The 18,578-nt window shown below is 40.9% G+C and overlaps 1 protein-coding gene across 1 annotated transcript in view; it reads left to right on the top strand.

Annotated features, from left to right (window-relative positions):
- Positions 1-18,578, top strand: part of ptprt (protein tyrosine phosphatase receptor type T) — a gene marked incomplete at its 5' end in the record, with an annotated part of 187,609 nt that overhangs the window by 160,081 nt on the left and 8,950 nt on the right. The window contains 9 exons of the mRNA XM_031878470.1: positions 417-514; positions 1,530-1,646; positions 6,535-6,689; positions 8,809-8,944; positions 11,138-11,287; positions 12,919-13,092; positions 13,242-13,373; positions 15,306-15,431; positions 17,159-17,322. Coding sequence (XP_031734330.1) covers positions 417-514; positions 1,530-1,646; positions 6,535-6,689; positions 8,809-8,944; positions 11,138-11,287; positions 12,919-13,092; positions 13,242-13,373; positions 15,306-15,431; positions 17,159-17,322 — 1,252 coding nt within the window. The remainder of the gene's footprint in view (positions 1-416; positions 515-1,529; positions 1,647-6,534; positions 6,690-8,808; positions 8,945-11,137; positions 11,288-12,918; positions 13,093-13,241; positions 13,374-15,305; positions 15,432-17,158; positions 17,323-18,578) is intronic.

Genomic DNA, 18,578 nt, shown 5'->3' with positions numbered 1-18,578 from the left:
TACATAGGAATACATAGAGCGTTACAGAGGGATACGTAGAGCGTGACATAGGAATACATAAAGCGTCACAGAGGCATACGTAGAGCGTTACAGAGAGCGTTACAGAGGGATACAGAGCGTGAAATAGGAATACATAAAGCATCACAGAGGGATACGTAGAGCGTTACAGAGGGATACAGAGAGCGTTACATAGGAATACATAGAGCGTTACAGAGAGCATTCCAGAGGGATACGTAGAGCGTCACAGTTTAGCTGAGAGCCACTGACCAAGCTGTGCTATTTGATGAGTTGGGAGTGAGAATGTACTGGAATGACAGTGTGTTCATGAATACATACACAGAGTGCATGTGCTCTGTTTGTGCATAACAGTGTGTGTATATATATATAATGTGTGTGTGTGTGTGTGTGTGTGTCAGGGCCCATGCAAGAGACGGTGAGGGATTTCTGGAGGATGGTCTGGCAGGAAAACTCGGCCTCTATTGTCATGGTTACCAACCTGGTGGAGGTGGGCAGGGTGAGTTTATCGTCCAAGATTGTGTGTGTGTGTGTGTGTGTCTGTGTGTTTGTTTGATCAAGAGGCCAAATACCTTTAGATGCATGAGGATACAGAATGAATTAATACATGGTAGCGAGTGTTATTGTAGTCCATATGATCTACATTACATCTACAATCAGAATCAAACAATTCAATCATGAAATAGTCAAGCTGTATATTGTGCCAGATTTACTAAAAAAATGTGGTCAATTTATACTGTGGTCATGCCCCAGAAGTCCTTATACCTTTGTTTCCATCCTGACCCAATGAGATTAGTTTAGGCAATTTAAGTACTTGTTTTAAGCTACATGCTCTGAAGTTACCAGTTGAGCTGGATTAACCAGGTTACGCAGGTAACTGGAGAAAACTATGTGTGCATTGAGTACCTTGGTGTTAATCAGGTTATATTCCTAACCCTCACATCTGCGGGAACTTTCGCTCACTTTTAAGAACTGTATTAGTGATAGAAAATGCTTTGTCGGTCCTCTACGTATAAAAAGCTCCCAATCTCCGATCTCGCACCTTGAACATTTAAACTTTAATTCAGTTTGAGAAGACTGATTTTTCAGCCATGACCATCTTCTCCCAGAGGCAGCCAAAAACAATAATGAAACTGTAAACCAAGTGTGAACTTCAATCAAACGCTGTAGGTGGCGATGCAGGAAAACATTGTATCAAAGCCAGGTGATGGTTTTCATGACTCCAACCATCTGCATCCAGATGTTTAGTATAGTCACAGTGGTATTATCGGATCTGGCTCCACAATACTGAAACTTAAAGTTTTCTTTAAGAAGTTCAAACATGACTTGATGATGTTATCCACTCATTTCACATGTATTAGTTTACTATGCAGGAGAAGAAAGCTTGATCTTATTCACTGTATTGATGGTGATCAGCTGGACCTCCGCTCCACTGTCAATGCTCATTAGGTGATAATGACTGGCATGTAATACTCATTTAAATACACAGTATGAATGTAAATTGTATTTTCCAGGTGAAGTGTGTGCGTTACTGGCCAGATGAGACTGAGGTTTATGGAGACATCAAGGTGACCCTGATAGAAACTGAACCGCTGGCTGAATACGTCATAAGAACATTCACCGTCCAAAAGGTAAACAAGTGACTCATGGCTTCCCTTTTTTTTAACCCTAAAACCTGTATTACATTACAGCCACTGTGTGACTGAAGGGTTACAGTTACTGGTTTGATTAAGAGGAGGATCACAAGCACAACTGGGGCCTTTTAATTAGGAAGGATTTGAGAAGAGAGAACAAATGTTCTTTAGGACTGTGCACATGAGAAACAGCAGAAAGACGCTCCGCAATAAGAAAAATAGTGCTCTGATATAAAATCTTTGTTTTTAGGGAAGGGGGGGGGGGTTACCTCTTCTTCTTGCTGCTTTTCTTCTCTGTGTTATTTTTATTGTTTCTCTGTTGAACTTTCTACTTTTCTCATAATTCATTTCATTTGACTTATTTGGACAACTTTATTTTTATTAAAAATGCATCAACTGTCGAGAGTGCTACAGGTGAAGTAAATATTTATTGAAATCATGTATGAAACATGATACACATGTATGAACTAGAATCTTGCTGTCGGGTATTTTCTATCTTTCTCTCCCCCTCTTTCATCCCTATCTCCATATTTCCTTCCCCCTTTCACAAAAGCAGCTTATGAAAACGAGTCTTCAAGTCCTCGCTGTCAGCTCGTTTAGCGAGCTATTAATCCCTACCACCTCTGAGTGTGTGTGCGTGTGTGTGTGTGCGTATGTGTGCACAGCTACTCTAAAATTCAAAGGAAAGCTGACTTTGAAATGCCTGTCATTTTTCAGTATGCATTAATTCGTACAAACACACAGACACACACACTTATTAATACATGTGTGTGAGTGTGCACGCAAGTGCGTGCACACGCATGTGTGTGTATGAGAAACAAAGAGAAAGCAGTACAGAGAGCGTATACAGGTTCTGTTCCTCAGTTAAAAAGCTTTAATTGCAGAGAATAATGAGAAGAGCATCTTAATGAAAATGTTAGAGAGAGAGAGAGAGTAGATATTATTTTTAAAGCTTACTGTATAAACTATGTGGATGGTAACATCAAGTTGCTCCTTATGAGCAGACCAGTACCGCTCAGCCGTTGGTGTGTGAGTGTGAATCCGAATGAGAAGCAAATTGTAATGCTCTTTCTCAGGTAAGTTAGAAAGACGCTTCATGAATACAGTCCATCCACCGTTAGTTTCACAGAGCATATGAATCATATAATCCACATGAAAACAAAGGACTTCCTGAACTTCACCCCACCAGGTGGGGTTAGTCCACTGACAACGATCCAAGGTTAAATAGGAAAGAGCCTTGAATCAAATGAGGATCCAGATCTGGTCTTCCTGTTTGGGCTCTTTGTTAAATCTGAACACAGGTGGAATAAGAACAAACTACTGGCACCGAGCACAAAACACAGCCCTGTAGTCTCATATGTAGCTGCAGTGTAAGGAAACGTGTGAAGAATCTGTACTAAATACAGTTTCTCAGTATTTACAGGGCTCAGTTCACTCAATGGACTGCATCCAAAACAGAGAAGAGTAATCTGGTCTTCTCAGATCTGGAGAAACCAAACAACTGGGTTCCTCAGCGGAGATCAAACTGTACAGGACTCAGCAGTGTACACACATCTATAGAGAGGACAGATAGTTGGAGAGATGTGAACATGGAGGAACCGACCCTGAAGTCTGTTTAAAATGCTGAAACCCCCATCAGCCCCTGACTGTGGTCACACAAGGATGTGGTTAAAAACAGGGACTCCATGTCTTCGTCTATCTTGAGTGGACCAACCACACTCATGGGGATAACGTCTGTATTATTTCCCACAAATCTGTGAACCTTCATCAATCACAGCTCTCGTCCATTGGTTTGGATGAGGTTTTGAGAAAGAGAAAACTTGTTGTGCAGAACTGGACTGGACGAGCAGACCTCCAGACAGGTTAGGTGTCTGCTTGAGTAGCAGGCGTCAGACCAAAACCACTGCTTTTTATTAAACAATGATTTCATACTTGTTCTCTCCAGCTACTTCATGTCACCATCACATTCATTCTTCTTCTTGAGGAAGAAGCTGAAAACCTCACACACTCAGTCACCAGATATTTAAGAGAAAAAGAACGATCAAACATTATACGTCCCTGAAGCTCTCTAAAAGGTAGTCAGAGAGGTTCATAGCTGTAGGTTAGATATCGTTACCACTGAAACATTGTATATTATCTGAGACAAGGTGCATGAGGACCTGTAATAGAACCGGGGAGGATATATGTCTGCCTCTTATTTTTAAAAACAAAAGCTGTAAATGCATTTACGTCTAACGCCTTGACGCAGTGTCAACAAGCACACGGCTACGGTTCTCATACAGCGTTCTTAGCTAATTAATGCACTGTAATTCATAGATAACCCACAAAATCAGATATAATGTAATCCATGTAATCATAAACCAGGAAGTATGAAGACCACAACAATCCACACAGGGAGGGGAGTTGGATGTGTCCAATAAGTGGTTTTCCCTGTAAAGATGGAAGTATAGTTTAAAATACCGTATCTGTAACAAGTGGAAACTGTGACTGTAACAAAAGGAATTCAGTTCAAAGTCCAGAGCGTCTCCGTCTCTCTCCTGTCGTCGGCTGTTATAACAGTGTGTTAGTCACAAACACTGATTCACCACATTCTGTAATGTGCTGACAGCTTCATTTACAGTCCTCACAAAGGAGAGAACAGGTTTGTGTTGTGCTTGTAATGCAACACAGAATAAAGGTAGAGGCTGTGTGCAGAGGCGAGGTGGTTGGTCTCATTAGTACCAACCAGTCGTACATTCCAGGCTCCATCTGTGGAGCATCAATGGGAAGTTGAGTTGTCGGATCACCTTGTGGTTTTCTTGGTTTTATTTTTCTCGTCTGTTTCTCTCCTCCCTTTTCTTTGTCACAGACATCTCTTCATCCTTCCTCACACTCATTCCCTGACCTCTGCTCCTTCCCACTCAGCCCATTTTGTGACCTCTCCCCTGTCTCTCTCCTTCTCATGTCATCGCTGCTCCTCAGGTTTCCATAAAGAATATTCCAAAACAAAGAATTCACATCACCCTTGAGCCAGAATGGGAGCTTTAATAGCTACTCGTCCCACTTCTATTCTGAGAGAGTGAACTGAACTGAGAAGGACGCGTCTCCCTCCATTAAAGCCCTGTTTAGTTTACAACAGTTAATGGAATCGATTGATTTGAATTATTAAAGCAGATGCATGTCGTCTTGTGGAGAATAATTGAATGTCTGGAAGCAGAGCAAAGGGTCATGCATATCTAATGCTGAATCCTGGAGCTGTCAAAAATTGTGGCTATTCCTACATCCTGAGCAAGAGATGCAGGTCAGAATTCAGAGTAGGGAACTAGAAGTAAAAGCTTTCAGCCTTCAGGCTGCTGAGGGCCAGTTGACAGGTCTCCAGTTGTCAGAACACACTAACGTTGTTAGGGGGTCCTAGAGGAGTCCTAGAGGGTCATGGTCCTCTATCTTAACATGGAATCCATATTTGTACTGTACCTCTGTGACTAAAGAGCTTGACTGTGGCGAAGTGGATAGCAGGGCCATCCTTCAATTAGAGGATCGGCAGTTCGATCCCCGGCTCTGGCTCCACTAGTTGCTTGTTGATGTGTCCTTGAGCAACACAATTAACCCCAGAATTGTGATAGAATCTGAATTGTAAGTTGCTTAGGATAAAAGCGTCTGCTAAATGACTGTAATCTAATGATGTTAGACAGAAAAAAACGTTTACTAAAATAATAAGACGCACAATGACCACCAAATGCCCCCATGTTTATGATGTCATGCCTTCCTTTGGAGTGGTCACATGTTCGTGTAAAACAATAAGTCTTGATTCATTTCTCATGTAACTTGCACTCTTAACTCAGTTATTTTGACTCATTTTATGTGACATTGAACTAGTGCTAACTAATATCATGACACATCATGCTGGCCTGAGAAAATCACACAAATAGTTCAGCTTTACTAATAGAAAGAAACAAAAATAAATGTAATTATGACTTTGAATTTTGAGACTTCCAATCATGCAGTTTAAGATCTGTGCACATCCAGAGAGGACGTTCTTCGCTGAGTGTGTTATTGTGAATGTACGACTGAACTGAAGGTAATCTTTTCAGCATCAGAATGTCATTAGTCTTTTTTATAATATCCCTACAGTGAGACAGGAAAGCATTTAGAGGCTGTCTGGTGGATGTCCACAATGCTCCAAAATGTCTCTCTTCTGTTTATTTTTTTATTTATTATCTTGTTCTTTAAAAGTTCTCTCCACCTAACAGTTGCCTTACTGTTGAAATAAGTCTCTTTTGATGTGACATAAAATCATATATTTCTACAAACTTAATTTTTAATGAAAGCACATTCCGTTTTTTCTATTTTATTTGAGTTTGAAGGAAATGTATTTTGAGGCTTTCTGATGTCTTTACATATTTGTGACGTCTTCAAATTCCTTTCTGTATGACTTTTAAATAAATATCTGTGTAACTTGAGGCAGCTTAACTGAATTATGGCATCCCCCCCCCTCTAAGTCTTTCCCAAAAGGGCCATCATAAGATTTGTGAAATCAATTAATCTTTTTTTGTGGAGCCAAAATGACCCTCAGTTTCCTCAAATCTCCCCTGTAAATTAGTCAGATGAGCCTCGATAAGTCTTCCTGTCTCTCTTTCCCAGAAGTGGCCCAAAGTGCCTTCTTGACATCGTTGAGATCGATTTATTTTCCATCTGAAGCCAAAGAGGCAGAATGAACCGTAGATTCCTGAAATCCCGGCTGTAAATTAGACCGCTGAACCGTCTTTGTCGCTCTCTCCCTAAAGGGCCATGATCAGATTTATGAGTATCATGGATTTGTCTTCATCAAGGTACAAAATGGCACAGAATAGTTGCCATTGTAAGATATGCAACTGAGGTGTAACTTATCTCCTTGTGTGTTTTTCAGAAGGGTCATCATGAGATCCGTGAACTCCGTCAGTTTCATTTCACCAGCTGGCCCGACCACGGCGTTCCCTGTTACGCCACCGGACTGCTGGGCTTCATACGGCAGGTGAAGTTCCTCAACCTGCCTGATGCTGGGCCTATAGTGGCACACTGCAGGTGAGACCACACACAGATGTACAGGTACTCTTTAATACCTGATGCTGCGCCTATAGTGACAGATGTACAGGTACTCTTTAATACCTGATGCTGCGCCTATAGTGACAGATGCACAGGTACTCTTTAATACCTGATGCTGGGCCTATAGTGGCACACTGCAAGTGAGACCACACACAGATGTACAGGTACTCTTTAATACCTGATGCTGGGCCTATAATAACAAATAAAGAGACAATATATATGTATATATACAGTATATGTAAAACATTACATATTTTATTTCTAAGCATTTTATTGACTTAAAGGGACTCCTTAAATCGTAAAAAGTGTAAAAAGTACATATTTTTCCTCTTAGATTCAGTGCTATTAAATCTATTAAATCTGAATGTAAGTGTGAGTGCCCAATTTGGAGACATTGGCCGTACAGTTGTCTGACTTCTTTCTAAATATTGGGATGAGATGAGGGAAGAAATACATTCGAAAAACTTTCTTTTCAGAAATCATCATCCTTAATCCACAAGCTTGTTGTGAGCAGTTTCATAGGAACTGTTTTCTTTAACCATAGTTCATGTTGGTAAGGAGGCAGATATCTCACATCAAAACTACCTCGATTGATTGAAGTAAGAGGGAAATATGTAACTGTCCCTTTAGCTGAACAACTTACTTTATAGTCTGACATGAACAGAAGATGATCATCAGCATAATGCAGACCCCATGAGATCTATCTGTTCTCCTTTATTCACAATTAAGACAATAGCACAAGTGATCACACACACACGCACATGCATACACACACACACGTACACACACACATACAAACCAACAGAGGCTCACATTAATCACAGAGGCTGACAGGTAATCTGCTGAGGCACTCCCTCCTTTTTTTTCTCTCTCTCTCTCTGTCTCTCTTTCTCTCTGTCTCTCTCTCTCTCTCAATTCTATTCAATTCAATTTGCCTTTATTGGCATGAAAGTTAAACTTTTTTTTTAAACATACAATAACATTAATACACAATGACATTAATATAACGTCAAGATTGATTATTAATTATATATACTATATATACAGTGGGTGTGTGTCTCGGTCACCCACTGTCCCTCAGGTTGTGGCAGGTTAATACATATTGGGCAGCAAGATATGCCCTATCTCCTTCTATACTTCCTATCTCCTTCTCCTATACTTCCTGTCTCCTTCTCCTATACTTCCCGTCTCCTTCTCCTATACTTCCCGTCTCCTTCTCATATACTTCCCGTCTCCTTCTCCTATACTTCCTATCTCCTTCTCCTATACTTCCTATCTCCTTCTCCTATACTTCCTATCTCCTTCTCCTATACTTCCCGTCTCCTTCTCCTATACTTCCCATCTCCTTCTCCTATACTTCCTAGGAGTATTTTTAATTTTGAGATGTCATTAAGTTCTTTGAAATGTGAGATGAAAGTGTTGAATTTGTTGAAGTAAATGTTCCTAATTTTATTAGGAAGTGGAAGTACATCTCTCTCTCAGCCTCACCTGTCTGTCTGTCTGTGTGTCTCTCTGTCTGTCTCAGCCTCACCTGTCCAACAGTGACCACATGTTCTGTTTTCTTTTGGTTCCCATGATTTTTTGTCTTCCTTTTTCGATTTCCAGTTTGTGGTCACTGAGCCTGTAATTGGTGAGGATCTCTCTCTCTCTCCCTCTCTTTCTCTCCGTCTGTCTGTCTCTCTCCCTCTCTCTGTCTTTCTCTCTCTCTCTCTCTCTCTAGCTCCCCCGTGGAACTGTCAGTTCCCCCTCCTCCATTGATCTCTCCCCTGTGATGACCACTTTTATCCCTCCCAATAACTAACATCTCTTCCTCATTCAATCAATCTGTATGTCCGTCTTTTCCCTCCAGTTATTTATCTTCAGGATGAGACACCTTATCATCTGTGGGTATTAAAGTCTCTACATGAGATTTCTAGATCTTAGATCCGCTCCGTCCAAAGTCAGATGAATGCAGTCTCTCCTACTTGGACCTGGTTTTCCCTAGCAAGTCTGCCAATGATCTACAAAGTCCTCACCTCAAGCACCGATCACTGAAGACAACATGTTGACATTTACACATTAGGTAGTCAATGTTGTGCTTCTTTATTTGTCTCTTCAGTGCTGGTGCAGGAAGAACGGGCTGTTTCATTGCAGTGGACATCATGTTGGACATGGCAGAGACTGAGGGCGTGGTGGACATTTTCAACTGTATCCGAGAGCTGAGATCACAACGAGTCAACATGGTCCAAACAGAGGTTGGTGTGCATGTGCACAGACAAATACAAATGCAATACTTCTGTTAGACAACAAGATTTTAGCAAAAAGAACATCCTGTCAGGATGAAATATTATGTACTGTTGCATTTATAAAGAGTACAGTAATTCAAGTGAGAAGAAATCCTCAGTAGCTGATGATTGTTGAGGTGGTAAAACTGAATGAGAAGCTGTACGACAAACATTATCAGTAATAAATCAATAACTATCCACATGTCTGATACATCCAGACATATTCCACCAAATATCTGTGTCCGTCCGACTATCAGCAGCAGGAGCAGAAAAAAAGACACAGTGTCTCAGTACTTCTCAGTCTTATATCATCCATCCCAATCAGCCTATCAATATTAAATATACCCTGAATAATAGATGAGGCTAGTGCAAACACAGACACGTACACACACACACAGGCATGTATACTGTATGCACACATACTTTCTAAATCAAACACGCACACACATTGTGTCTGCGTCTGTATGTCGCAGCTCTCGACTTGTAGTAAGGAATATGGTGTGAGACGCACACACACATGCACACATATACACACACAACCACACGCATAAACATGCACAAACATGCACATTAAAGCATACATACACATTGTAAATTTGACATTGCATTGCTTTTGAGGTTTTCCAAATAGTGAGTTGCAAAAACTTAGTTCCAGTTAAGTTTGGAATTACTTTGTTTTTTTGTTTTATAGAACTAACCAGAACATGTGGTATTAATATTAACCCATGGTATTGGTGAGTTATCAGAGACATTTTTGTCTTTTTATGTTGAGAAATGTGGTGACACGACACAAAGACAATTCAAACACCACGTTGGTTGGCAGTGACCACAGCATAAGCAGAAACACTGCATTCCAACATTGTTTCCAGGACGTATTTCCTGAAACAGTTCTTCCTTTTCATCAGCCGAGGACTCGGGTTAGTTCCTATCCTTTACACTGTGTTATGATTTGTTCAAATTTTGTTCCTTTGTTCAATCCTCTAAAAAGAGTCTGCATGTTTCATTGTGAAACAGAGGCATTAATTTCTTCTCTAAACTACCTTAAGCCGACCTAATCCATCCGCCTCTGCCTTCCATTTGTACTTCTGATGAAAACCCTGCATTTCCAAAAAGTCAACTTAACCAGGAATAAAGAAAGACAGCCTCACTTTCAAACTGACAGCTGAAGCTCGGAGCCTGAAATTGACTGTTGAATTAGTTTTAGAAGTGCTGGGTTATGAAGAGTTACCCAGGGCGTCACTTTGAGTGTTTTCATATGACGGCACTGGTATGAAAGCTAGTTTTGAATGTGTGTGTGTGTATAGTGTGTGTGTGTGTGTGTGTGTGTGTGTACACTTGAAACCAAGCTGAATGCATCCTGCCCTGCCTTTTGAATATGTGTGGGAGCAATTTGTGTCAGTGTTGAAGAAGCTTGACGCTATTATAACTGTGCTCCGAACAACACAAAGCAATTAATCTTTGAAAAGGCACAAGGAAAAGACGTGTGTGTGTGTTGTCTGTGGGTTGTCTGTGTGTTTCTGCATGCTTGTGTGTGTATACTATGTCACTAGAGTAAGTAATGGCATGAGGACGACATTTCAGTGATGCTTTTAAAAGTGTCCTCTCAGCTCCAAGGGCAACAATTAACATTCGACAGATGTAGAGAGACAGAGACCAATAAAACAAGAAGCAAATTGAAAAAGCGGGAGACAGCAGACAAACACAAGTGTGAGAGGAAACAAGAGAAAGAACTGTGGGAAAGAAATAACAAATGAACGAACTCTAGATGAATTGGAAAGACATTTTGAGAGACAGAACGGACATTAACATGTACAGTGCTGCTGTAGCTCATGGTGGCTGATGCCAGCCCACAAGAGAACATCTGATCCCGAGCACAGAATCACTGCAGGGCACTACTCCGTTTTCAATCCACTCTCAGGCTACTGAGAGAGCACGAGCACTCAAGTCATGAATCCACACACACACATAGCAAACAAGTGGAATGTTTGAGTTTGTGAGAGACTTGAGAAGGCAGCAGATACAGGTTCCTGTCCCAGAAGAGTCAATGCTAACAGCCACATGAGAAGCTACACTCAAGTCCTCTGTCTCCTCACAAAGGACAGAGAATTCAAGACGTGTTGACTCCAGCATTTTTTTGATCAGCTGCTTTGGCTCGTGTTGCAGGAGCAGTACGTGTTTGTTCATGATGCCATATTGGAGGCCTGTCTATGTGGGAATACAGCCATTCCAGTGTGTGAGTTCAGAGCTATTTACTACAACATCAGCAGATTGGACCCACAGACCAACTCCAGCCAGATTAAAGATGAGTTCCAGGTGAGCACAAGCACTCAGTTACACTCTTGTTTTTTTGTGCATTGTGAGTACATTGACTGGACTTACATTCATTCCTTGGAGACCCAAACCTTAATCCTGAATGCAACCCTATCCTTGAAGAGAAAATTGGCCAATTGTCAACCTTATCTGTATCTATCTGAGTTTGTGATATCATGTGAAAAATGCCTGCAGTTCTAGCTGTTTTTTATTTGTGTCTCAGGGCAGGCTGGTCTCATCCAGCAATTGTAGCAATATCAAAAAAATGAATGCGTACTACTTCGAAGTTATCTCACAAAACGTTTTCGTATCCACGTAATCTCAAACCAGGAACTATAAAGCACAGCGCTTGAGCACCAAAGCACTAAAGAACGGACTGGAACTGGATGAGTCAAAGAAGCAGCAATCTTTCAGACAGGAGACCGCTGATCGTTCTCTCTGTGAAATGAAGTCAACGTTGACTTCCCTGGTTAATTTAACCTCAAAGATAATCTTTTCCTAAACCTAACTAAATAGTGTTGTTGCCTAAACCTGAGTTTCTTCACATGAAACTGAGTTTCATGTGAAGACAGAAGTTTATTTTGAAAAGACTGTATTCATGTAACGAGCAGAAATTGAAGGAAAAGTTGAGTAGTAACTTTTCGTAGGATAGCATACGAACCGTTGTATGAAGATACGTTGCTCAGGGAAATAGCCTCAACATATATTGTTCTTCCTGCTTCCAACATTTTTGGAAGCTGTAGGGTGCAATGCCACTCAAAAATCCTCATGTTATTAACCTGTTATTAACCAGAATCGACTGGTTGAGCCTTTGTTAATCCAGCAGAAACAGAATCATTCCACAGTAATGAGTCTGTTTGGGCAGTTTTAGACGAACGCTGTCGCCAAAGACTTCCCAGAGAGAGCGAGTTGTGTGCATGAAAGTTTTCCTCCTCACTGGGATAAAGGTGTGCTGGAGAACTTCTTCAAGATCCCAGAGATAAACTGGAAAACACAACCAAGACCAGCAGGGCCAAGACCAACGAGCCGCTGCAACTGATCAGCTGCTCAGCAGAGGGAAACAGCGGGCATATTTGCACATCTTACTCTGAATTAAGGATTTGTTTAGACCAAAGAGTTGCTGAATGTTGGAAGAGTGGAAAGACTAACAATTTTTCTTCCGTCCAGTTTGATGAAGTGAGTTTTACGATGACTTTACAAGACAGTTAAGCCTGTGTTAGTTTTTGTAAGAGAGGAACGTGAATTCAGAAGGTGTACGGTTGTATTTCTTCATTTTAGATGGAAGAAAATGAAACGCGACAACTCTGCAATGGAGATCGACTTTCTCAGTGAATATAGCTCAAATTTATTTCTTTAATCGATTACATTTTCCATCAACACTGAATAGAAATCCACATAAAGATGTCAAATTTTCCCTTTAATTCAAAGACAATTTTAAGATGTAACTTTTGGGACCACATTTTTGTCCCAGGTGAGTCTCCATGAAGTGAATGTGGACTCTCTGTCCTCACTATCTGATTAGTACTTTAGTACTAATTTACTTTAGTTCAATCTGCTTTGCTCTAATAACTCAGCTATGTTTTTAGGAGAGTGAAGTCAACGTAGGAATAATAAACAACCTTTCTGTCAATCAGACACTGAACATAGTGACCCCTAGAGTCCGCCCAGAGGACTGCAGCGTGGGTTTGCTACCCAGGAACCACGATAAGAATCGCAGTATGGACGTTCTATCAGCAGACAGATGCCTGCCTTTTCTCATATCTGTGGACGGAGAGAGCTCCAATTACATCAATGCTGCATTAATGGACGTAAGTGTACATGTTGGGATATGAATGTATTGTCTGATTTCTACTATCCAGTACTGCAGAGATTACTCAATCAATGAGCAGTGCTGTGTTCCCCTGTCTGTTTATCTTGTTCTTGTTGTCGTTTTTTATTTGTGATCTCTAAACTCCAGAGCCACAAACAGCCGGCGGCCTTCATTGTTACCCAGCATCCTTTGCCAAACACCATGGGAGACTTCTGGAGGCTTGTGTTCGACTACAACTGCTCCTCCATCATAATGCTTAATGAGATGGATGCAGCGCAGGTACAAAAACATACAGCCTGAAACTATTTTGATGAATGTGAATGTGTAATGACCCGATTAAGCAGAGAAAGTAATTTATGCAGTTATTTAGCAATTTATTATATTATATTATATTTTATATAAATCTTTCTAAATAATCAATGCATATTTTCAATCATACAATTGAAGACAAACAAGGTTACAGGGTTAGCAGAATATGAAGCTAAAGATGGTTAAATATTATATACATGGCTGTACACTACATGTGGACATTCACCAATTCACACACACACACTGATGGGAGGCTACCATCATTCACACACACTCACACACTGATGGCTCTGCATTCAGGAGCAATTTGGGGTTTAGCATCTTGTCCAAGGACATTTTGATGTGCGGACTGGAGAGGACTGAAGCGCTTATCTTTCGATTAGTGAACAACCCGCTCTGCCCTCTGAGTCACAATGATCCCTCCTTTGGGTTTTTTCTGAACGTACGGGTCAGCACGGAGACACCGGTTCATGGTTATCAACTAGGCGTTGTCGTGGGCTACGAGAAGGGAGCGGAATAACCATCCATCCATCTCACCCGGGCCAGGTTACGGGAGGCAGCAGGCTTTAGACGTTCCAGACGTCCCTCTCTCTAGTAAAGCTCTCCAGCTCTCCCTGGGAAGCCCAGAGACATCTCCTGGACGACAATCTGGATTATCTGAGGTTCAGCAGTTGGTCGGAGTCTCCTTTCTAGCACCCTGGAATATACTTTCCCTGGGGAGACTGAGCAATGAGACACCCCAGTAATTGGATCACATTATCCAGTCCCCCTTTTTAAAAAAAGGGACCACCATCCCAGTCTGCCTCTCCACAAGCACTGTCCCTGAGCTCCAAGCCACACTAAAGATGCGTGCCAGCCAACACAGCCCATCAATGTCCAGAGCTTTCAGCATCTCAGGGTGAATCTCATCCACCGCTGGAGCCTTGCCGCACATGGATGGGTCTTCCTTCGAGTCTTCAAACACTGACACCTCATAGAGGAAGTGTCGGTCTGGTTCAGGAATTTTTGAGATTTATATATAAATGACTCCCTCCACAAAAATATTTTTCAATGCACACAAAAATGGTTATCATTATGTATAAATGTAAAGATAATCCACACTTATAACACAGAGAAGATTAAAAAATATGTATTTAAAGTGATTATAAAATGTTATCAAAAACATATTTGGATGTTTTTACATTCATGTACAAACTGTTAAACCTACATTTAAAAACTGTTGTCATTTTTTTAACTCAACTGCATTTGTGTTTGTGTTTTTTGAGAATGCATTTTTGTTCAATGTGGAAATATCTGTAGCCAATCAGATGTCTCCTCCATTTTTAACCCATCAAATGTGCGAGTCCCCATGAGGGTTTTCTCTTACGCCATGGACAGTGGGAACCTGGGAACGGGGAGGGAGCTCCTACGAACCGTGTGTACCCTAGACAAGTAGGCAAATAACTCTGTAAGGATCCCAAAACCATCCAGATGGGTGATCCTGATGGCCAGATGCACCTTGTATGGCAGCCTCTTTCATCAGTGTATGAATATGTGTGTGAATGGGTTAATGTGGACAAGTAGAATAAAAAGCTTAGAAAGGATCATTATAAATTCTACCAATAGCCAGCTGAAAGCTGTAAACAAACAGGACAGGGCCTAAACTAGCCATCCACACATACAGTAATATAAACATATAGACATCTTATAAAAACTGTACTTATAGACCCTCCACACTCTATGAATATACATCCAATCACAGAGGTGATAATCGTAATGATCAAAGTGAATTCATTCAAGGTTTTTTGAGATCAGATTATTTCCTGCGCTGTTGTACTTTCTGAAAGGAAACTCATTTAAATATAGCTTTTCAACCATGTCACTGTTCCTTTCCTCCCCATTTCTGTTTTTTTTATTTTACAGTTATGTATGCAGTACTGGCCAGAAAAGAGTTCGTGTTGCTACGGTCCCATTCAAGTTGAATTCATATCGGCAGACATTGACGAAGACATCATCAACCGAATCTTCAGGATCTGCAATATGGCCAGGGTACACACTCTCCTTTCCCTTCCCTTCCTCTCTTTTATCTTCTTTCCCTTCACCTCTTTTATCTCCTTTCTCTTTACTTCCCCTCTTATATCTCCTTTCCCTTCACTCCCACTCTCTCTTCTTTCCCTTCACTTCCCCTCTTTTATCTCCTTTCCCTTCACTTCCACTCTTTTATCTCCTTTCCCTTCACTTCCACTATTTTCTCTTCTTTCCCTTCACTGCCCCTATTTTCTCTTATTTCCCTTCACTTCCCCTCTTTTCTCGTCTTTCTTTTCACTTCCCCTCTTTTCTCTCCTTTCTCTTTACTTCCCCTCTTTTCTCTTCTTTCTCTTCACTTCCCCTCTTTTCTCTTCTTTCTCTTTACTACCCCTATTTTCTCTCCTTTCCCTTTACTTCCCCTCTTGTGTCTCCTTTCCCTTCACTTCCCCTCTTTTCTCTCGCCTCTTCTATTTACTCCCCTCTCATCTCATTTTCTCACCCATCTGTGACGGTACTACTCACGGTGCTCCTCTAGCACTTAGTGGACTTCCCACTACTCTCTGTATTCTCTCTCTCCTCTCAAATTCATCCCCAGTCTAGCGTGAAATGGATCATATCATCGTCACAACAGCACATCTCTCACTGTGAGAAAGCTGAGTCTGTACCACCAACCACTAAGCCATCAAATGAAGAGGGAGAGAGTAAAAGAGCAGGACAGCAAAAAAGGTTTGAGAGGAAAACTAAAAGAGTCATGAAGGCTAAAAAAAAGTAGAGTGAGTGCATCAGAAAATGAAAGTGAGTGACGGAAAACTGAGTGAGCCAAAATAAAAGTTAGAAATAGGAGTTGATTGAAGGGGTTAGGGTTAGGGGTTTCTGAGGGAAAGGGCTAAGCGTTATCAGGTTAAAGGAAGGAGGAGAGGGAGGAATGAGAAAGCAGGTGTACTGGGAAGAGAGGAGAGGAAACAGCTGTATTGTGTGTGTTAATGTTATGTGTGTATGTCGCAAACCTCGCAGTAAGTCAGTGATGTTTTGGTATTTTAGGTGGTGGATGCCAACCACCTCGAGACTAGACTACAGAAAAAAAGTATCTGCCATGAAATGTATTAAACATAATAACATGTTGTCTTTGTTGAGTCCTAGCAAGTTTTTTTTCCTCAAAAAGGCAAGAATAACTAATTGGAGCACATCAGCAGTCCTTTATATATCTGTTGAGTAAATCATTACCACATGAGACCACCACTGAGAAGATTGGCAGCTTGTGCCTAAAGCATCACTGCATTTGATATCTATATACTGATCTATTTATAAATATATACAGTATATATGTATATATATATATATATATATATATATATATAATCAGGAGGGAAGCCCCTAAATACATCTTCCACTATTTCACTTGTTCACCAGCTTCAGTAAAACCTTCAGACTACACTTATGTCTTTTGAGATGGACACTTTAAGATAATGTGACCACGGTGGCTGACAGATTTGTTCCCAGTCATAAATTGCTTCGACAAATTAAGGCAGGAGGAGCAGAGACGAACTTCTGGATCACAAATGTCATCAATAATCGTGTCTAAACCATCACAGAGCGTCTTGTCAACATAAGACAGAGAAAGAAAATAATTCATTTAGGCCAATGAGGCAATGTAGATGCAGTGTAGGGCGTCTTATTAACACACTAGGAAGGGTAAAAGTGTTACACATACTAACACATTGTTGATAGTTTCATACCTCTCTCTCCAGCCGCAGGACGGTTACCGCCTGGTGCAGCACTTTCAGTTCATTGGCTGGCCGGCCTACAGGGACACGCCCCTTTCTAAGCGCTCCATCCTCCAGTTGGTCAGGAGGTTGGCGAAGTGGCAGGAGCAGTATGACGGAGGAGACGGGAGGACGGTGGTACACTGCCTGTAAGTTCAACACACACATGCAGGCACACACACCAGCCTCTGATACAGGAACTCAACATTAATCTCAGTTTTAAAGCTTCATCTTTATCTGAAATGTGCTACAAAGAAGCCAAGTTAAGAGTTTATAAAGTGCTTTGACAGACAAAGCAGCAAAAGTGAGGCCTAACAAAGACAACGAAGGTCAGAGTTAAACTCTGATAAAAGAGTACAATAGATTAAATGATAAAACCAATCGATACAATAAAAATAAAATAATAAATAAATAAAATAAAATAATTTAGTAAAATAATTTAGTAAAATAATTTAGTAAAATAATTTTAGTAAAATCAACAATAAAATAAAGCAATAAAGCGACGGCATCACATAAAAGCCATTCTGTAAAATGTGTTTGAAGAAGAGATTTAAAAGCCTTTTATCATCAGGCAGGTCGTTTTAAAGCCGAGGGGTCCTGATGGCAAAAGCAGGGTCACCTTAAGTTTTGATTCTCGACTTTGGAACAGAAGGGCCCCACCTGATTTAAGGCTGCCAGCTGGATCATAGGGGGTCAACATGTCCTCTATATATTTTGGGGCCAGACCCACACATGCTTTAAAAGTGATCAGTAAAATGTTAAAATCAATTCTAAAATGAACAGGGAGCCAGTGGAGAGAAGCCAGGGGTGTCGTCTGTTAAAACCAGCGAGATGATGTGTGGTGATAAAGTTTTGACAGAGTTTTGAGGGTGAGGGTCTAGATCAGGGGTCTTCAACAAAAAATCCAAAAGGTCCAGATTGAGAAAATCTCCTCGGGACAAAGGTCCGAAACATTACAATAATATCTAACTCGCGCTATTTAGTGCTATATATATATTAGTGCTGGGCAAGTTAACGCATTATTATCGCGTTAACGCATTCATTAATTGACGCCGACAATTATTTTAGCGCGTTAACGCATTTTTTTATTTTGAAAATCCGTGGAGGAAGTATAGATAAACAAAAGCAAGACAAGCTAACAGATGCTACAGATATGTAAGTGGATACAAACTGCAGCCGGTTCGAATACACGGCGTTACAACGTGCACCAGCTGTTGCTCTGCCAGGAGACTACTGGACATCGCTGCGGTCAACTCAGCAGACACTTACATTTTAGTGCACCTATATGCTGAAATTCACGGTAAACGCATTTAAACGGCACAGATCGGGAGCGAGCGAAGGACTTTAAAAGTTAGCGGAAAGATTAACGTGAGACAACTTCCGGTTTCTTCAGACGAACATCCAG

The sequence above is a fragment of the Anarrhichthys ocellatus genome, unplaced genomic scaffold, assembly GCF_004355925.1.
Source record: "Anarrhichthys ocellatus isolate YVR2014 unplaced genomic scaffold, GSC_Weel_1.0 scaffold181, whole genome shotgun sequence".
Classification (NCBI taxonomy): domain Eukaryota; kingdom Metazoa; phylum Chordata; class Actinopteri; order Perciformes; family Anarhichadidae; genus Anarrhichthys; species Anarrhichthys ocellatus.
The sequence above is the reverse complement of the archived record's forward strand: the minus strand, read 5'-3'. Positions and strand labels throughout refer to the sequence as shown.